General features: G+C 48.8%; 1 protein-coding gene across 2 annotated transcripts in view; it reads left to right on the top strand.

Annotated features, from left to right (window-relative positions):
• Positions 1 to 18,669, top strand: part of KIF5A (kinesin family member 5A) — a 32,387-nt gene extending 13,718 nt beyond the window's left edge. Inside the window, exons 2-29 of one of the 2 annotated variants that reach the window (XM_024576312.3) lie at positions 923 to 1,010; positions 1,105 to 1,178; positions 1,601 to 1,705; positions 1,940 to 1,988; positions 2,378 to 2,433; positions 2,649 to 2,736; positions 2,994 to 3,118; positions 3,618 to 3,722; positions 3,897 to 4,045; positions 4,156 to 4,304; positions 4,622 to 4,797; positions 5,589 to 5,657; positions 6,228 to 6,434; positions 6,734 to 6,880; positions 7,543 to 7,731; positions 8,080 to 8,197; positions 8,570 to 8,634; positions 8,739 to 8,848; positions 9,453 to 9,554; positions 10,086 to 10,146; positions 10,361 to 10,432; positions 10,586 to 10,690; positions 13,229 to 13,445; positions 13,696 to 13,849; positions 14,149 to 14,231; positions 14,630 to 14,657; positions 15,137 to 15,250; positions 16,354 to 18,669. In XM_024576312.3, the coding sequence (XP_024432080.2) occupies positions 923 to 1,010; positions 1,105 to 1,178; positions 1,601 to 1,705; positions 1,940 to 1,988; positions 2,378 to 2,433; positions 2,649 to 2,736; positions 2,994 to 3,118; positions 3,618 to 3,722; positions 3,897 to 4,045; positions 4,156 to 4,304; positions 4,622 to 4,797; positions 5,589 to 5,657; positions 6,228 to 6,434; positions 6,734 to 6,880; positions 7,543 to 7,731; positions 8,080 to 8,197; positions 8,570 to 8,634; positions 8,739 to 8,848; positions 9,453 to 9,554; positions 10,086 to 10,146; positions 10,361 to 10,432; positions 10,586 to 10,690; positions 13,229 to 13,445; positions 13,696 to 13,849; positions 14,149 to 14,231; positions 14,630 to 14,657; positions 15,137 to 15,215 (2,970 nt within the window). In that variant the 3' untranslated portion in view covers positions 15,216 to 15,250; positions 16,354 to 18,669. The remainder of the gene's footprint in view (positions 1 to 922; positions 1,011 to 1,104; positions 1,179 to 1,600; positions 1,706 to 1,939; positions 1,989 to 2,377; positions 2,434 to 2,648; positions 2,737 to 2,993; positions 3,119 to 3,617; positions 3,723 to 3,896; positions 4,046 to 4,155; positions 4,305 to 4,621; positions 4,798 to 5,588; positions 5,658 to 6,227; positions 6,435 to 6,733; positions 6,881 to 7,542; positions 7,732 to 8,079; positions 8,198 to 8,569; positions 8,635 to 8,738; positions 8,849 to 9,452; positions 9,555 to 10,085; positions 10,147 to 10,360; positions 10,433 to 10,585; positions 10,691 to 13,228; positions 13,446 to 13,695; positions 13,850 to 14,148; positions 14,232 to 14,629; positions 14,658 to 15,136; positions 15,251 to 16,353) is intronic. The other variant, XM_024576313.4, reaches the window with a different exon arrangement.
• Positions 18,670 to 20,278: the final 1,609 nt, after the last annotated feature.

Below are 20,278 nucleotides of genomic sequence, written 5' to 3'. Positions count from 1 at the left end.
TTTTTAATTGGGTTGTTTGTCTTCCTGGAGTGCAGTCGTGTGAGTTCTTTATATATTTTGGAGATCAGGCCCTTGTCTGAGGTATCATTGGCAAATATGTTTTCCCATACTGTTGGTTCTCTTTGTAATTTGGTGCTGTTTTCTTTAGCCCTGCAGAAGCTTTTTATTTTGATGAGGTCCCATTTGTTTATTCTTTCCTTTATGTCCCTTGCTTTAGGGGATGTGTCTGTGAGGATGTTGCTGAATGTATCCTTAACATTCTTATCAGCACACGCGATTTCTACCATGTAACCTGAATTAAGCAAAGTACTTGTAGGTCTGAGAGACTTGCTTTACAATTCCTTGAAGGGAGACCCATATTTATGATTTTATGTAATCCTTTCTAAAAGGAGCTTGTTTCCATAATAGCTCAGCAGCTTGGTATATGTATATTTCATTACACAGTAGGGAACATTCTCTCTCTCTTTTATATATATCTATATATCCCTAACTTAGCATCTTTCACTTAAAACATCTTGGAAGTCCTTCCATATCAGGACATATGAATCTATTGAGGAAGATAGTTTTTAACTCAGGGGTAGATTTTTAAAGTTAATGAATTGTTCTGCACTCTTCGTAGCCTGTGGCTGGCCCTGTCGTCTTATCCCATTGGTTTCTGAGGGCAGGGGGTCCAGGGTATAGGAACGCTAAATCATCACACCCAGACTGAGATCCCCTCACACAGTCTCGCTGTGTGACATTCCTCAATGGCACAACTCTTGGTGTCAACACTAAATTTTGTTTTTCTCTCTCTAGTTTCCCTCATCCCAGTGCATGCATGTGGATGGTTGAAGAACAAACGCCTTCTCAGGCTGCTGGATGAGGTCTCCGTATTTCTTCTCCCTTGCACCCTGCCTGCTGATGTCTTTTATTTCCACTCCAGGGCAAGCCATATGTCTTTGACCGTGTGTTCCCCCCAAACACAACTCAAGAGCAAGTTTATCATGCATGTGCCATGCAGATTGTCAAAGGTAATGGCCGTAGTTTTCGAATGTGTTTTTTCAGGCTCCCTATTCCCTACCCCAGTTCTCTCCACCAGTGCTCTTTCTCCACCATGTCTTCCAGATGTCCTCGCTGGCTACAACGGTACCATATTTGCTTATGGACAGACATCCTCAGGGAAAACACATACCATGGAGGTGAGGGTTCTGACTTCCATGGAGGGTGAGAAGCTGGGAGTGTTAATGGGAAACCAAGAAATCTCAGTGAGGGAAGGGCTAGGAATCAAGAGCTGCCTGGTGCAGAGGTAGCTGGGTCCAGAGGATGAACTGAGGAGCAATAATCTAATGCAAGTTTAATGTAGTCCCTTCAGCCTGCTGTAGTTCACCCTCCTTTCCACTACTCCAGTTTTCTTCTTTTGATCTGGAAAAGCAGCAGCAATGAAAGTTCAAAGGCCCACTCAGTTCTGCCCTCCTTCCACAAAAACCTTGACAAGGCAGTGACCATCTCCCAGTGTAGGATGGCTCCCATCAGCCATCACCTTTGTGTTCATCTGCGTACCTCTGAGTTGTCTCATTCTGCCTGAGCTCCAGCCTTATTCTGGAATACCCTCACTCCCCAGGGAAAGCTGCACGACCCCCAGCTGATGGGAATCATTCCTCGAATTGCCCGAGATATCTTCAACCACATCTACTCCATGGATGAGAACCTTGAGTTCCACATCAAGGTGATCGGGGCATGGCCCTGGGTGCCCTCAGATGGACACTGGGAGGGGAAAGTCTAATATGAACTCACTGAGATCCTGGGCACCCCAACTTACTCTCCCGTCTGGTACCTTAGTCCTTCTCCCCTAAGATACTCTCTTCTCCTCCCACTGCCACTGTGGGAGCAGGTCACATTAGCCTGAGATTCCTTAAGAGAGGCCCTCTTCACTTCATACTCCTCCTTTCTCCCTAACCAGGTTTCTTACTTTGAGATTTACCTGGACAAAATTCGTGACCTTCTGGATGGTGAGTACGGGTATGAGGAGGGCAAGGAAAGGAAAGATCACGTTGCTCTTGGGTTTAGGTACTGTTTGGCAAGAGAAGCAGAGGGCACACGAGGGCACAGACACACACACCCAAGTCCCTTGCCTCCAGTCACCAAGATTTCCAAGAACCAAGAGGGTCAAAGAAGGAATTTCAGTGCCCAGGCCTATCTATAAATAGCCTGGGATGAGCTGGACCCCTGGAGCTGCAATCCTGGAGGAGAAACTGCAGGGAGTTTAGGCTTTACAGGGGAGTCTTCTTCCCTTTTGCACGTAGAAGAAACCACCATCTGAGTGGACTGCAGGGTGCAGGGGTTGGGGGTGGGGGGAGGTGGGAGTGCTGGCCTTCCTCACCTGTGTTGTCTGATTCAGTGACCAAGACAAATCTGTCTGTGCACGAGGACAAGAATCGGGTGCCATTTGTCAAGGTGAGAGTGGGGACAAGGGCACCCAGTGTATTTTGAGTGTGGGTATGGGAGGAGGGTGGGCCAGGGACCCCAAAGTTGGAGGGTGGGTCTCCTGGAGGGATGAGATGTGCCAAGGGGCTGGGGAGAGTCTGGGCCCTGGAAAGGTCATTTGTCAGGTGTGCGGGTAATCGAACCTGCAGATCAGTTTATGGGCTGTCGTCCATTCGCCCCTGCAGGGTTGTACTGAACGCTTCGTATCCAGTCCGGAGGAGATTTTAGATGTGATTGACGAGGGGAAATCCAATCGTCATGTGGCTGTCACCAGTGAGTGGGGATATAAGAGACTTTTGAGTCTGGGGTCCACCTCTCCTCTGTGCCTTTGGGGAATGAGAGACTCAAAAGAGAGCAAGGGAAGACTGACCTACAGAGAAGTGACCCTGTTCCTGTGACCCTGCTGCCCGGGAAAAGTAGTTGTGGAACTCTCTCTCTGTTGGTGGGTGGGATAGCAGTCAGGGGAAGCCAGGCTGAGGGTTTTGGTCTGCGGGGTTGCTACCCGGACTCACTCTCCCTTCCTCCTGCAGACATGAATGAACACAGCTCTCGCAGCCACAGCATCTTCCTTATCAACATCAAGCAGGAGAACATGGAGACTGAGCAGAAGCTCAGCGGGAAGCTGTATCTGGTGGACCTGGCTGGGAGTGAGAAGGTTGTGGGTCTTGGGCTGGGGGTGGTGAGGGAAGGAAGCCTTAGGGAGAGGTGACCTTTTTTAAAAATGAAAATAACTTTTTTTCATGGAGACATAATTCATGTGCCATAAAGTTCACCATTTAAGAGTGTACAATTGAGTGGTTTGGGAAACATTTGCAACATTGTGCAATCATCACCCCTAATTCCAGAACATTTTCATCACCCATTAACAATCACTCCTGTCCTCCCCTTCCCCGTCCCCTGGCAACCGCTAATCTACTTTCTGTCTCTATGGATTTTCCTTTTTGGACATTTCATGTAAATGGGATCATATAATATGTATGATATGTAGGTGGGAGGGGATGGCCTTTGGCAAAAGAATTTAGGGAGATAGAGAAAGGGCCTTCTCTGTCTCCTTTCCCTCCCCTCTTTGGAAGCCCCTACGTGGAGAGGAGGTGGTGAGAGCCCTCTCCCTGTGCAGGGGCTCATGACACGTTTGTCCCTTAATGCCCTGGTAGGTCAGCAAGACTGGAGCAGAGGGAGCCGTGCTGGATGAGGCAAAGAATATCAACAAGTCACTGTCAGCTCTAGGGAATGTGATCTCCGCCCTGGCTGAGGGCACTGTGAGTGTTCCTTGGGTCTTCTCACCCTCAAGTTCCCCCTCATCTCCCACCTTCTCCTAATACTGCCATCTAACCATGCCCCTGCTCATGGATTGCCCGATTTCTAGCCCCCCACTGTCCTTTCTGATTCCCGTTACGTTTATTTTTCTGATTCACATCTCCTTCCTCCCCCAGAAAAGCTATGTTCCGTATCGTGACAGCAAAATGACTCGGATTCTCCAGGACTCCCTGGGAGGAAACTGCCGGACAACTATGTTCATTTGCTGCTCACCATCCAGCTACAATGATGCGGAGACCAAGTCCACCCTGATGTTTGGGCAGCGGTCAGTGGCAGGGTCCCCAGCTCCCCGCCCAGCCCCTGCTGCTCTCTCCCCTCAGCGTCAGACAAGCCATAATGGTGATGTGGTCACCTTGTTCCTTTCTCCTCACCCAGGGCAAAGACCATTAAGAACACCGCTTCAGTGAATCTGGAATTGACTGCTGAGCAGTGGAAGAAGAAGTATGAGAAGGAGAAGGAGAAGACAAAGGCTCAGAGGGAAACTATTGCAAAGCTAGAGGCTGAGCTGAGCCGCTGGCGCAATGGTTAGAGAGAAGTCTTGTGGGTGCGAGAGGTGGTGGGAGAAGGAGCCGGCTTTGGGAGCCAGCGAGAGCCCTATCTGGGGTGATGTGTTAGGGCAGTTCAATCTCCACGGAGGGCTGTGTTTCTGGAGGCAGGCAATAGAGCAGTCATGAGGGAAAGGGAGAGGGCCTGACTACCATATCCCCCCACCCTTGAAAAGGTCCTCTTAGCAAGTGAAACGGAAGCCTGGAGGTCTTGGTGTTGAGTAGTGAGGGAGGGAGGACCGGTGGGTGCAGGTTCCCCTTCTCCCAACCCTCACCTTGTTCTGCCCCTTTCCCAGGAGAGAATGTGCCTGAGACGGAGCGCCTGGCTGGGGAGGATGCAGTGCTGGGAGCTGAGCTCTGCGAGGAGACGCCTATGAACGACAACTCCTCCATCGTGGTGCGCATCGCGCCTGAGGAGCGGCAGAAGTACGAGGAGGAGATCCGTCGCCTCTACAAGCAGCTTGATGACAAGGTGGGGACAATCAGGCGGGGCACAGAGATGAGCCCAGTGGAATGAGAAGAGAGGGCTTAAAAAATTAGCTTATACTGCCCTTGTCTGATTTGTAAAAGGGGTAAATGCTACTGAAAATGTGGAAGATAAATAAAAATACATAGAAGGAAATTAAAATCACCCATCATCCCACCATTGAGAAATAATGCTATTAACATTTTACTTTTCTCTGTGCATATACCGTGCAACCAAGATATACTGTACTATGTAACTTTGCATTTGATCTTTTTCATTCAATATCATATAATGAGCAATTTTGTCTTTGTTAACAATTCTTCATAAAAGCATTTTTAAGTGGTTGCCTAACGGTGTGTTTATCAGAATGTATTTAACCATTCACTTATTACAGGGCTTCTAGTTTTTTTGGTTGTGTTTGTTTTTGCTATTATAAATAATGAACTTTACTGAAAGGACTAACTTTGCCTCTTGTGCATAAGATTTTGCTTTTCAATGATTTGATTAGAATGGAATGCTAAAGCAGGATTTCTAGGTTGAAGGATATGAATATTTTAAGGATCTTCCTATGTATTGTCCAGGTTATACCAACTTGCAGCGAGAAAGGAATTTAAAAATGAGGGCAGGAGTTGAGGAAAGAAGCAGAGGAAAAGATGTCTTTTTAGGATTTGGGGGTTTTAACTCAAAACCTACATTATCTAGATTTTATTAGGATCCCATTTCTCCTTCAACCCTGTGAGTCTAGACCAGAAAGACTAGCTTCCCGTCCTTCCATCTTTCTCTGTTTCCTCCCACAGGACGATGAGATCAACCAGCAGAGCCAGCTCATAGAGAAACTCAAGCAGCAGATGCTGGACCAGGAAGAGGTAATGGGGAGGAGGGCCAGACATGAGAGGAGAGGCGTATTCATCTCTGGAAGGCGTAGAAAGGGCCTTTTTACAATCAGCTGGGAGAAGGGTCATTCTGCTAGGGGTTAGCCACCCTCAAAACCGCAGAGGACTGGGCACTTAATTAGGGCTTTGCTTAAAGCACAGATAGTAGCATCTAGGTGCTTCTTCATCCCGTTGCCCTATTTCTTTTCTTTTCTTTTTTTTTAAAGATTTTATTTATGTTTTAGAGAGAGGGGAGGGAGGGAGAATGAGAAGGAGAGAATCATCGATGTGTGGTACAAGAGAAACATCGATTGGTTGCCTCTCGCACGCCCCCAGGTGACCTTTCAATTTGCAGGCCTTTGCTCAGCCCACTGAGCCACACCAGCCAGGGCTGTTGCCCTATTTCTTAGAAGCCTAAAGCCCACTTCCTCTTGACTCCTACTTTGAGCCTTGCCTCTCTCCTAGAGCTATGCCTGGGTGGGGGGCTCAGCTTCCCCAGAGCAGGAGCCACAGAAGTGGTCCCTAGCAGCAGACCACCTCACATGCCTCCTCGCTCCCTTAAAGCTGCTGGTGTCCACTCGAGGAGATAATGAGAAGGTCCAGCGGGAACTGAGCCACCTGCAGTCGGAGAATGACGCCGCTAAGGATGAGGTGAAGGAAGTGCTGCAGGCCCTGGAGGAGCTGGCTGTGAACTACGACCAGAAGTCTCAGGAAGTGGAGGAAAAGAGCCAGCAGAACCAGCTTCTGGTGGATGAGCTGTCTCAGAAGGTGGTGAGTGTCCGACTGGGGTCCAAGAGGTCCCTGGTTACAGAACATCCTCCACGGCCAAAGAGACCATTGCTTCCTCTCAGGGCCGCATTGCGCTTGCACCTTTGCGCTGCTCTTCAATGTGTTGTGAGACAGCTGCTTACTGCACTTTGCCCTCCTGGCCCTTCTCTCTTCCAGGCCCTTCTGCAGGGCCTGTATTCTCTTCACAGCAGCCATCAGGGCCATGCATGGAGAGGCTTCTGTCTGGGCTGGGGAGGGTAGCAGGAAGAGGGTGGTGGGATGACCTGAGGGGCTTTCCCCAGGCCACCATGCTGTCCCTGGAGTCTGAGTTGCAGCGGCTACAGGAGGTCAGCGGACACCAGCGAAAGCGAATTGCTGAGGTGCTGAATGGGCTGATGAAGGACCTGAGTGAGTTCAGTGTCATCGTGGGCAACGGGGAGATCAAGCTGGTGAGTGGGAAAGAGGCAGCAGTTTTGTTCAGGTCATTTTTGTCCTGGACATTGGTGGGAAATGCAAGATGGGAGAGTTCAGGCCCTCGGGGACAATGAAAGTGGTGGGCCAAGATCCGGGAAACATGCTCTCTAACTAGACCCAGGAAAACAAGTAGAGGTTTGCATAGACTCGACTGAAAATACACCTTTTAAAGTATGCTGAATACAGAAGCAATGGAAGAACATATGATATCTTGCTCCCTGGCATATGTGGTCAGTTTGGCTCAAATAAACTCTTACTAAAATTCTCTTTGAAAAAAAGTAGTAATGGAGGTGTGGTTATAGCAGGATTTAGAGAGGGGGGCACGGAGTTCGAAATGATACATGCAAACCTGTGGCAGGGACGGCAACCCATCTGGGTGATCAAGCAGAACAGTGTGCAAAAGAAAATCATATTCAGGATGGAAGAGGGTGACTGTCGGAATTGGATCTTTAAGTACAGATAGAGGGATTCAGTATGAAATGCCAGGTGACAGAGAGCTGCTAAAAGTTGTTTGGAGAATACCTGTCCCACCTGAGTCCCTGAGCATGTGGGTGTGTGCGGGGGTAGGCAGAGTGGAAGGGAATGGATAAAAGCTTTCCTGCAGTAGAGCACCTCTTCTGTCCCTGGCCCTCTACAGCCGGTGGAGATCAGTGGAGCCATCGAGGAGGAGTTCACTGTAGCCCGACTCTACATCAGCAAAATCAAATCAGAGGTCAAGTCTGTAGTCAAGCGGTGCCGGCAGCTGGAGAACCTCCAGGTCGAATGTCATCGCAAGATGGAAGTGACTGGGCGGGAGCTCTCATCCTGCCAGCTCCTCATCTCCCAGGTGAGCACCACGGGAAAAGGAGGGTGACTCTGTGGTGAGGAGATAAAACTCCTAGCACCTACCTCTATGTCAAGGGCCTAGGGTCAACTGCAGTCAAGGACAGAAGAGCTTGGGTTAGCAGGGGAGGGTCTAGGCCAGAGAAGTGAAGGGTGCAAGGGGGATACTGGCCTCTGAGCTGATGGGTTCTAAAGAAAGGCTCTCTCTAGAAGTATAGCTCCTGACTTTGCACCCTCTTGGAAGGCATAGTAGGAACAGAGGGCCTGGGAGGAGAGCAGGAGTTTGCAGAGGTCTGTCATGGCCTTGGCCCCATCCATCTTCTTCCTCTCACCAACCCTTCCCCCCCCCCAGCATGAGGCCAAGATCCGCTCACTCACAGAATACATGCAGAGCGTGGAGCTAAAGAAGCGGCACCTGGAAGAGTCCTATGACTCCCTGAGTGATGAGCTGGCCAAGCTCCAGGCCCAAGGTGAGGCCTTCTTAAACCTCCAACCCATCCATCCTGAGATCTGAGATCCCAGAGTGGTCAGGGAGGGAAAGTGGCAAACATCAAAAGAAACCACTCGACAGCACCCCCCTCAAAGCATGAGACCAAAATCATGGAGACGAATTTACATGCCATTTAGCAAGCTTTTGCATGTAGCTTATTGTACATGAACCATAAACACTCCATTGTCCTCTGTCCCTGCTATATCACATTGGACTGTCCTATCCCAGAAGAACTTCCCTGTGTGGGCCCATTCTGGGTAGATGTCGCCTGCCCTGCCTGGAGGGCTGGTCACAGCGTGAAGTTCTTCCTGGTGGAGGTAGGTGTGGTGTAAGCTGTTTTTCCCTCTTTTAGAAACTGTGCATGAAGTGGCCCTGAAGGACAAAGAGCCAGACACACAGGATGCAGATGAAGTGAAGGTGAGTGGGGAAGGTGTGGGGACGCTGCAGTCTGGCAGGGCTGTACTGGCCCTCACCGAGCTGGTGCTGGGGAGTCTGGCTTTGAACATGGGGTGTTGTTGCAGAAGGCCCTGGAGCTACAAATGGAGAGTCACCGGGAGGCCCATCACCGGCAGCTGGCCCGGCTTCGGGACGAGATCAATGAGAAGCAGAAGACCATTGATGAGCTCAAAGAGTAAGAGTTTCTAAGGGTGGCTCTGGTTTCCACCTGGTCCTCGTGCCCAACTTTACCCACTCACATGCTCCCTCTTGGCCCAGGATCCTAGTCTTTTTTTTTTTTTAAGATTTTATTTATTTATTTTTATACAGAGGGGAAGGGAGGGAGAAAGAGAGGAAAACATCAATGTGTGATTGACTCTCATGCGGCCCCCGCTGGAGACCTGGCCCACAACCCAGGCATGTGCCCTGAGTGGGAACTGAACCATCAACCCTTTGGTTTATAGACCAGTGCTCAATCCACTGAGCAGCAGCCAGGGCAGGATCCTAGTCTTTAACTTCCATGTGTCATTCCCCCAACTGTGACGTGATTTTGCAACCCAACTCAAGGAAGTACAAGGAATAAGGCCTAGTCCTGGTCCTTGAAGCTCTTATGACTAGATAGTTCAGGGTTCCTTACTTTGTCATGGAAACAGTGGCCTGAGTCTGCCTGTGATATTTGAAGGTAGATGCATCAATTCTAACTGGACTGTCATACAAGAGGGAAAATGCTTGAGGAGCTGGTCTTCCCTTTCTCCGTCATCACATTCTCTATTTCTCTCCATACCTCATGCCCTCTGTAGCCTGAATCAGAAGCTCCAGTTGGAGCTAGAGAAGCTTCAGGCAGACTATGAGAAGCTGAAGAACGAAGAACATGAGAAGAGCGCCAAACTCCAGGAGCTGACGTGAGTGCCTGGGTCTGCCTGCACACCAGCGGCCACAGAAGCTCAGACTGCTGCTCAGCCACCCTTGCAGAGGCCGGATGCAGTGTAGATGTGAATGTGATGACCGCAGGAAGCAGATGCCTCACCAGAATAATTTGATGGGATGGGGAAGGGAAAATAAAAAAGGAAACTTTCAGAAATGACCTCTATTGAATATCAGCTGACATGGAGAGATGTTTGTGCTGCTCTGTTAAGTGTAAAAAGCAGGTTACAAAGCAGTATGAGGGGCCTGATCCCATAATGTATATATGGGATGTACATGCATAAGAAAAAGAGTGTGGAAAGGTGGACATCAGAATGTTAGTGGTGGTTTGATCTGTAAGTAGTAGAATCATGAGCTTTTTATGAAACTCGGCTTCCTTATCTTTTTTGCTTTTCTAATTTCTGCACAGTGAACATGGGTAACTTGTATAATAAGTAATAAAGGAATGGAAAAGGGATGGAGGGGGGAGGAGAGCCCTGAGAGAGTCTTCTGTTTCCCTCTTCCTCCAGATTTCTGTACGAGCGCCACGAGCAGTCCAAGCAGGACCTCAAGGGTCTGGAGGAGACAGTTGTGAGTAGTTTCCGTCTGTGCTGAGTTAACAGGGTGGGCGCTTCATCTCCTCCCTCCTGCCCTCTAAAAAGTCAGTCTGTAGCACAATCAGGCCACATCTTTTCCTAAAGGATGAGTGACTCACTTGACTGGTTGGACTGAAGGTTCCAGTAATTTCAGAGTGAAAAGGTTGGGCTGGTATTTGGCTACCCCAGTCTTTTATCATTCTTTCCAGGCCCGGGAACTCCAGACCCTCCACAACCTTCGCAAACTGTTCGTTCAAGACGTCACGACTCGAGTCAAGAAAGTGAGTGCCATCCTAGGGCTCTTCTCCGCCCCCACATTCTCCTCCTGTTCTCCGGTCCCTCCAGCCCTTTGGTCTGGTGTCGGCTGCTTGCCCTGGTCTTGGTGGGACCTGTTTGGCTTCAGGACAGCCACCTCCCCCTCTGTCTTTATTCAGAGTGCAGAAATGGAGCCCGAGGACAGTGGGGGGATTCATTCCCAAAAGCAGAAGATTTCCTTTCTTGAGAACAACCTGGAACAGCTTACAAAGGTTCACAAACAGGTAAGAATGGAGGGCGGGGTGAAGAGAGCTCCTGGGGCCAGGTGCCTGGTGTCCCAAATCCTTGCATTTAGGAAAATCTACCTGCATGTTTTCCTTACTTTTTCCCACTAATGCCTTCTCTACACCATATTTGATTCCACTTCTACCTGGTTCTTTGTTCCATGCCCGTTTCCCTTCCCAATGCTCCCAACCTGCATCTGCTGAAAGTGGAATCCCCAGGCCTACGTTGTTGGAGGGAAAGGTTGGAACTGATAGAGGTTTCAGAAGCATGGGGCTGTAACTATACATAAGGGATATGGGTCAGACTTTAGCTGAAGATAGAAATCAGCAAGACGAGAAGAAGCCAGGGAAGTTGGGCTTTCTCTCACAGACAGAAGAACTCCATCTGCCTAGGCCTGGGGCAGGCATGCAGAGAAATTCAGTGATGTCCTCTAAGTGGCCAGACAGCCCCTGGTCAGGGCCAGGCAAGAGTCCTGTGTATTAAGTTACTGCCTCTCTGTCCCCCTCCTTGCTGCTGCGGTTCCTTAGTTGGATGACTGGGTTTCAAAGGTAGGGGCGGGGAGGTGGATGGGGCAGTCTGAAGGAGTCTGGACAGGAAATGTTTGGTGCGGACAGAGCCAAATAGCTGAGCCTTGAAGACAGGTGCGACAGTGTCAACTGGCTCTTCACTGATTCATAAAAGAAACCCCAGCCTATACTTTGTCCTCCTTTCAAATCCACTTTAACATTCCATTTAAACTTATGTTCCCACTAAACTAGACCTTAAACTTATTTTCCTCCCAGTACACTGTGCAGCATATATAGTAAATACACAGTACACTTTTTTATAGTGACAAAAATCCCAGAACTGCAGCCCAGTGAGAGTCGGAAGGGTTTATTTGTTGTATTTGGGCTTGCAGAGAGCTTTCCTACCGTTCCTTTCCCTTTACTTGTTATAAAACAGTACGACAACATTATAGGAAAGTTGAAAGATGGGGAAGAATCATTTGTTATCAGTCCTGCCATTCTTTATAGTTTTTGTGTGTTCATTTTCCTTCTGTCTAAATGTGTGTTATATCGCCTTTCCCCCAACTTCTTTATTGTGGTAAAATACACATAACATAAAATTTACCACCTTCATCATTCTTAAGCGTACAATTCGCTGGAATAAGCACAACGATAATGCTGTGTGGCCATTATCACCGTCCATCTCCAGAGCTCTTTTCGTCCTGTAGACCTGAAAGTCTCTGTCCCTTAAACAAGAACTCCTCCTCCCCGCGTCCCCCCAGCCCCTGGCACCTACATTCCACTTCCTGTCTCTGATTCTGACTATTGCAACTACCTCGTCGAAGTGGAGTCACAGTATTTGTCCTTTGGAGACTGGTTTATTTCTCTTAGCATAACAGCCCCCAGGTTCATGCATGTCAGGGCAAATGTTAGGAGACCACAGGCTGTTTCCTTACCCCCAACTGAAGACGCTGCCTCTGCTCCAAGTCCCAAAGACCAAAAGGTACTCACTTATAGGAGAGAGAACTCCTCAAAATTCCCTACCTTAGCAGACACGAGGCCAGAGAGGAAGATGAGAGAGATGGAGAAACTCCTCCATTAACCAAAGCTTAAATAGCCAGGGCTACAGCCCTATTACTAATTAAGCTACGCTACTGTCCCAGCAAAACACTGTTTGTAATCTGTAAATTGTCCAAAATTAAAGGGGCACAGAAGTGTTCCTTGCTCTGCCCTTCCTCCCAGTGTTCCCAGCCACACTGATTTCCCTGCTGTCTTCCACGGCCAGCTCCTTTGGCGATCCGTAGTGCCCCCAGTCCCATGCGCGAGACCCTGTAAAAAGATCAGGATGTCTTTTCTGGCTGCAGGGTGGTTGCTACCCCACAGTAGCTTAATTTAAATGGGGGAGGGACAGCTCAGGAAATCTTTGACTGGGAAGGTAATGAGCACAAATGTTTGTGAACCTCAAACATTTTCTTTCCTTCCTATGGGGCATCATGTGTATGTGTGGGGGTGGGGGTGAGGTGGGGGCTCCTGGATTCCAGCTTCTGCTCCTGCTCTGCACTGCACCTCACCTACTCTCAACGCCATATCCACCCTCCGAACTGCCACTGTGCTCTTGCTGCCCTGCCCTGTGCATGCCCATAAAGCCATCTCTGAGTGAGGGCACCTCATCCCCATGGTCGCCTTGGGGCTGTTGGTTTGGCACAAGCTGTAAGATATGGGCCGGGGCTGGTCGAGGCCAGGAGGAGACTGGGACAGGGCGCTGTAATAAGAGTTCTGGGCTACAGTGGAGTTGGCACGTTTTACTGCCCAGAAAACAGTGTGACTTTTTATAATGCCTGACCATCGTTTGCTCAGGGAGAAGAACGAACTGGCTAAAACAGCAGGTTTGGTAAAGGGAATGAGGCTTTCGAGGAAACAACAGGGTCTCTGTCTTCTCTGACTTGATTTCTCTTTATTCTTTCTCCCCACTGGCACCCCACACTCCACTGCTGGCTCTGTCTTGGGTCGCTCGCCTCTCCCTCCACCTCTTCCCTTGGGCTCACCCTGCAGCTGGTACGTGACAATGCAGATTTGCGTTGTGAGCTTCCTAAACTGGAAAAACGACTTAGGGCTACGGCTGAGAGAGTTAAGGCCCTGGAGGGTGCACTGAAGGAGGCCAAGGAGGGCGCCATGAAAGACAAGCGCCGCTACCAGCAGGAGGTGGACCGCATCAAGGAGGCTGTTCGCTACAAGAGCTCCGGCAAGAGGGGCCACTCTGCCCAGATTGGTGAGTGGGGAGTGGAGGACAGTAGGCAAGGCGCGGTTACCACCTGGGGAAATCCAGCAAATTCCTGAGTGTCAAGCAACTAGATTATTGCTTTCTTTCTCTACCTGCCCCATCGTCACCCCCCAAAAATATAAAAGCGAATTATCTTATAAGCAACTCAGTTCAACTCCAACTACTAAATGACCTCAGGGTCCAAGGCAACTGCAGAGTAACAAGCCTCCTCAGGGTCATTTTCCTGTCTTTATCACAGCCAAACCCGTCCGGCCTGGCCACTACCCAGCGTCCTCACCCACCAACCCCTATGGCAGCCGGAGTCCTGAGTGCATCAGTTACACCAACAGCCTCTTCCAGAACTACCAGAATCTGTACCTGCAGGCTGCACCTAGCTCCACCTCAGATATGTAGTGAGTGACCGTGGGCCAGGGCTGGAGCCCCAAACCAAGGCTCTCTGCACTCTGTAAGGCATTAGGTTGGGTCAGTTAACTGGGTGAGACTTAATTCTTTTTCTAAGTAGCTTCATTGATTCTTTCTCATTAATCCTTAGAAAGTGGGCATTGCCTACCGAGCCTGCGACCATGTTTGTTTTCTATTCTCTGGGCAGGGGAGGGATGTATGGCTCCATCCCTGAGGGAGTGTGGATGTGTCCTTGGCATAGTGGAGGGGGGGTGCCAGAGGCTGCATCTCTCTCCTTTGCTCCATCCAGCTTTGCAAACTCCTGTACCAGCAGTGGGGCCATGTCTTCTGGCGGTCCCTTGGCTTCCTACCAGAAGGCCAACATGGACAATGGTGAGTGAGAAAGATGGGGCACAGCCTTTAGGATCCCCAGGGCAAGTTTAAAAGTGTAAGAATAGTGACCCTGTACCTACAGTTTGAACACTGCTCATCCATCAGGGTCTTGGCCTCTTATAAGTAGATTCCTCCTATTACCATGCCTGTCCCCACCCTTCCCTGCCTTACCCCTTCCCCTCTCCTTTATGAGGGATCAGGGAGGCTTTTTCTCAAGACAGAACAATGCTGCAATGTGGAGTGGTTGTAGATAGAGACGCAGATGGCAGCTATGCTCCAAGGATTGTTACCATTCCCTCTAAGGGGTTCAGATGAGAGAGGTTTGGGGAGACTGCTACTAATTCCCAGCCTCTTTTTTTCTTCTTCTAATCCTGCCTTCCCAATGATGATCTCTTCAGGAAATGCCACAGATATCAACGACAATAGGTACACCAGTCCCCACTGCTCTCGGGTTCTCTGGGTGGGACCAGAAGGAATGATTAAATTTCCCTCATGCCCTAGTTAGAGATTCCCTGGAACCTTCTGGGGAAGGAGGAAGAGATGAGAATCAGTCTTGTGTGCCATCGCTGTGTTGTCCAGGAGATCCAGTCCCTCCCCTGCCTCAGTGCAGAACGCCACCCCCCGCTCCTGCCCCATCGGTGGCTTCTCCCCATTCCAGTTATAGGGCTTGGGGGAAATGCCACAGACACCTAATGCCCTGGTTTCTCTTCTACCTCTGGGAACTCCATGACCTTGGGCAAGTCAGCTCCATCGCTCTGGCCTTGTTTTTCCCTCTATTCCTATAAAACCCAAATAGCCTCTGCCCTTCATTATCTCGCAGGAATGCCAACGAGAGCAATGTGACAGGAATGCTCTCATTTATGCAGAGCTGACAGTGCTGTGATGGGCTGGGTCTCTTCTTCCAGGAGTGACCTGCCGTGTGGCTATGAAGCTGAGGACCAGGCCAAGCTTTTCCCTCTCCACCAAGAGACGGCAGCCAGCTAATCTCCCCCAAGACTGCTGCGTACCTGCACTTTCAGGTAGCTTCAGGCCGCTTCCTCTGACCAGCCTCAGGTTACCTACTTTCTTGCCCTCAGCCTATTTGTTTCTTCTGCTTTTTCTTTTATCGTATCAAAGCTTTTACTACATTGTTGTCCCTCAACTCCTGCCTTTCCCTTCTAGGGCTCACATTTGTGCTGCCCCACGACCTCTGGACACTGATCTCCCTTACCCGGTTACACTTTCCTTTTGGTTATAGTAACCACAGTACTGTCTTTCTGCCACTAGGGGGCACTGCCACACGTCAAAAGCAGTGAGAAAGGGAGGGTGGAGCCAGAGCCACACACAGGTCATAGAACTAAACAGACTTTAGGAGACTTTGGGAGATCATCTCAACTCTCCCTCTGCCTCCACCCTAAAATAGTTTGGGGTGGATAGGTATTTTCTAAGACATCTCCAGTGAAGAGATGTTTGATTTATTCCTGCACCAGTGTCCTATACTCCTCGTCTGTGTGTTACCAGTGAGTTTTAGGAAATGCCCCAGAAGTCTAACTTTTTGTTTATCCAGCTGCAGTGTTAGCACTCCTCTCTCATCTTGCTCAGTGGAGGTGGAAAACAGCTTCGTACCCACCTCCAAGCCCCTCCCCTCCCTTCCCCACCTCAGTCCCCAGGTTCTCTCCTGAAGCAGCACAGGCACTTTCTTAGTTCTTGAACCAAACTTCTCACCATGGTTGCTTTAGGGCCCAGACCTGGGGAGTGTGATCCTGTTTTCTGGCCCACTTTGGATCCTTGGAGAACTAGAAATGAGAGAACACAGCCAGTCTCTTAATGGGCTGCATCCCAGCCAAGCCCTCTCCTGGGGGTTTCCAGAATACAAGGCTGCCCTCTTCAGGGGGTTTCCAGAACAGAAGGCCAGGCAGACACAGGCTGAAAGGCAGGAGCAGCAAAGGGGTAGAAATAGGGAAGGAGGAGTTGGGAAGACCTCCTCCTGGGTGGAGGAGGAGGGATAGGGAGGGTGGTGTCCGGTTGTTGGAATTAAAGGAACAGGACTGTACACAAACCAGCCTGTACAATGCCATGCTGTTCCTATTCAGTGGCTGGGCCGCAGGTGGGTTGCTCATGACCTCTTTCTCTTTCTCCCCAGTTTCTAAGAGGGACTGAGGCCTCTTCTCTCAGCATGCTGCAAACCTGTGGTCTCTGATGCTAACTCCCTCCCCAACCCTTGTTGTTCGACTGTACTATGTTTGATGTCTTCTCTTACTCTGTATCTCTTTGTACTCTGTATCTATATATCAAAAGCTGCTGCTATGTCTCTCTCTTCTGTCTCACTCTCTAAGTATCTAATGATGTATTTAGCAATTTCTGAGGATAGTGTTCCCTCCTTATTTGGGAAAATATGGAGGAGGGAGAATGTTTCTTCTTTCTCTCACATATGCATCTCTCATATGCGTAGCACTAGTCATGAAGATGATAAAAGGAAAAATGGAAGCTACAGGGCCGTGACCCTTCACACACGTACACCCGCACGCATGCGCACACACGCACACACAAAGCCTTAAGCAGAAGAATGTCTTAGCATCATAAAAAGATACAGAAATAGATTCTTCCTCCCTCCTCTTTCACATAGAGCACCAGGGGGGGTAAAATGGAAGGACTACTAAATCATATGTAGAATTTTCTTCATTCACCCTTCGCCCAAACCGAGGGATTCCAGGTATGCACCCCTGCCCTTCCAAGTCTGCCTTTTGTCCTCTTCCTGCTCTCCCCTGGGTGACCGAGAACATGGGCTGCTCAAGGGACCACTCCCTTTCTCCTCCAAACTCCTTTTGATGGTCTTGACTCCAGAGCTCCTGACTAGAACCTAGAGTTGTTTTCAAATGTTTTGAAAGATTGAGGAGGCAGACCCTTCTGACAGTCTGCCAATGGTCGCTCATCTTTCCGTGCTAGTAGTTATAGGCCAGCATAGTCAAATGATTGCCTCTTCGGGTTTGAGGGTGAACAGCCTGGGAAATTCATAAGTATATTTTGCCACAGTGATGAGCTGGGTTCCTTTCTCTGTCCCATATTGGGCTGTATTTCTTCCCATCTCCACCTTTTGGTTTGGGGGCTTCCAGTTCATTGGCAAAATGTCTATCTTGAGATGCCTTCCTTTCGTACTGGAGCCTGCCTTTCAGCCAATATACATTAAAAAAAATTTTTTTTTGACAAAGAGTTCCTTCTATAACATCCCCATCTGGTAAGTGCACTTTAAAGAAAGGGGCAGGGCAGATTTTTCCAGAGGTGGAGGAACCCCAGCGCGTGAATTGGGGGGAGTCTTTTCTCCCAAGCCCCTCAGCCTCCATCTAATTGATAGGACTATTGTTTTGGTTTCAGATGGCCTTTCCTTCCACATGGTGCTAAGGTGGTTTCCCAGGTAACTGCAGGGATAGAGAATGTGTGGTCACAAACAAGTCTAAATCAAGAAAGCCTGGTGCCCAGTTATTCAGTCTTACCGAGGATGGAAGAACAGGATCCCCCAGCAGCAGGGCAACCACCCCCTAGTTTCTAAGGACAAAAAGCTCAGTGTGAGTGCGAGTCAGTAAATACAGGCTGTATTGACCCAGGACTCCTTCAAAGAAAGAAGTCCCTTCTCTCTTTACCTGTTGGGCCCCTTTTACAAATTGAGAAATGCAGGGAAAAAATACCAGAGGGATGTGGAATAAATCCAAAGCAGTGATATTCAAACATTTTTCAAAACAAATCCTATATAGAATCCTAATATAAGAAATAACTAGAAGTGATACAGACCTGGGTGGTTTGCACTTTCTGTGTTTGGTGCTGAATGCTTCATTCATTCGTGGAGGAGTCCTTGGACAGTCCTAAGAGACCCTGAGAGTTCTGCAGAGTAGTTTGGAAACCGCTGCTGTAGGAAAGGAGTTCAGTCTGACTTCCCTGTCCCAAGCTTGCAACTCATAGCAAGACGGGTAAGAGTGCGTGGATGAGCCATCCTATCTCCAAGACCCGATCAAGGAGGACAAACACACCGGTGCGCCTGTAGACTTGTGCTAATATTTGCCAGGAGGGCATTTAAGAATCCAGTGGGTTTTATGTACTCTTACCACGAAATGTAGCACACAAGAAAGTGTGAAGGTGTAGGGCAGATGAGGAGAGAGGTGACAGAGGAAGCAGCCTTCTCTTTAGCAAGACATATGAGAAATATAATACACTTACATTAACCAGAAACAACACTCACACAAAGCCTTCAGCAGAAGGTTCACTCTACATCTCCCTCCTCTCCCTCCCCCCAACACACACCACATCCCTTTCAGAGAGCCAGGGTCACCACAAGGGGCACCTGGCCTGCCCACTTAACAGCTGCCAAAATGTTGCATGCCAGCGTGGAAGACAAACCAAACTGCACAAAACCCAGTGTGTATTTGATGTACATAAATACCTTTAAATAAAATAAATTCAGTGATGACTTGATGGTGTTGTAAATCTTTTCCCTCCCTACTCTCTCCTTTCCTTGCATATTATGGCATTTGACAGTGTGGTATATATCCTTCCAGATGCTTTTCTATCTTTTTGAAGATTTTATTTATTAATTTTTAGAGAGAGGGGAAGGGAGGGAGAGAAACATCAATGGATGTGCAAGAGAAACATGAATCACAAGCCCCCAACTGGGGAAATTTCCTGCAACCCAGGCACGTGCCCTGGATGGAAATCGAACCAGCAACCTTGTAGTTGGCAGGCCAGCACTCAAGCCACTGAGCCACATCAGCCAGGGGCAAGATGCTTTTCTATATATTTATACACGGGTTTTGCTCCCACCCCACTTGACAATATATCCTGGGGAATCTCTTCATGTCAATATGCATAGATTTACCTAATTAAATATATATACATTTAATATACTTATCCTATAATTTATTCAACCATTCCACTATTGGAGGACATTTTTCTAGGTTATTGGTACTCTTTAACAAAAAATGGTATGCTGTTCTCTTCATTTTCCCCCAGACCATCACCTCAATCCCAGCATCAATTCTGTCCCTTTCCAACAAGTCTGTATCCTGCCCTTGCCAACAGCTCAATTCTCTTGTCCCAGGATTACCTACCACAGAGACCCTCCTGACCCCCATTTTAAAGCATACCCCTGTCTGTCTGCTCTACTCATACTTCAAAGCTGCTGAGATGAATGGAGAAAATTGCACCACCAAAACACTGGGGCAACAAAAAACGAAGAGCCTGGAAACCTAACCGGACCTTACGTGCTGCTTAACCTTCCTTCTCTGTATCCTGGCAGATCCTTGCAGTATCCACGCATCCCCACGGCAACTGGTCTAAACCCTAACCCTCACTCAAGACCCCTTCACACCTTCCTCTCTTAGGCGACAACTTTGTCGGCTTTTTAAAGGAAAAATTAAGGCTATTGAACATGAAATTCTTCCCCCCCCCCGCCCCGCCCCCACACACACCTACACACTTACATGTCCGCATAGACCCTTTCCTTTCTCCCTTCTGACAAGTGATAAATCTCCCTTCTCTGGGTTAAAGCAAGTCCCTTCTAGATCCTTCATTCATCAGACACTCAGAACCTGGCATGTAAAATAACTGAAAGTGATGCAGACTCGGGCAGTATGCATCTTCTTTGTTAACTTCTGTCTCAGCGATTTCTTCCCTTCTCCTTGTAAGGTCTCCCTTGAAAGCCCCTCCCTTTACTGTGTGTTTCTCTTTAATATACTCCCCATCTGCCCTAGCTGGTGTGGCTCAGTGGATTGAGTGTCGGCCTGTGAATCAAAGGGTCGCCTGTTCCATTACCAGTTTAGGGCACATGCCTGGGTTGCAGGCCAGGTCCTCGGTATGGGGCCCGCGAAAGGCAACCACACATTGATGTTTCTCTCCCTCTCTTTCTCCCTCCCTTCCCCTCTCTGAAATAAATAAAATCTTAAAAAAAAAATACTCCCCATCTTGTTTTCTTAAGCAAATTCCCCCCAAAAGTCCCTAGCTTCCCATCCCTACTTCCTCACCTCCCACTCATTCCTCAGCCCACCTTGATCCGGCTCTTGTTCTGGGAAAACTGCTTTTCC

The sequence above is a fragment of the Desmodus rotundus genome, chromosome 3 (assembly GCF_022682495.2).
Source record: "Desmodus rotundus isolate HL8 chromosome 3, HLdesRot8A.1, whole genome shotgun sequence".
Classification (NCBI taxonomy): Eukaryota; Metazoa; Chordata; class Mammalia; order Chiroptera; family Phyllostomidae; genus Desmodus; species Desmodus rotundus.
Note: the sequence above shows the minus strand (reverse complement) of the source record. Positions and strands in the feature narration are given on the sequence as shown.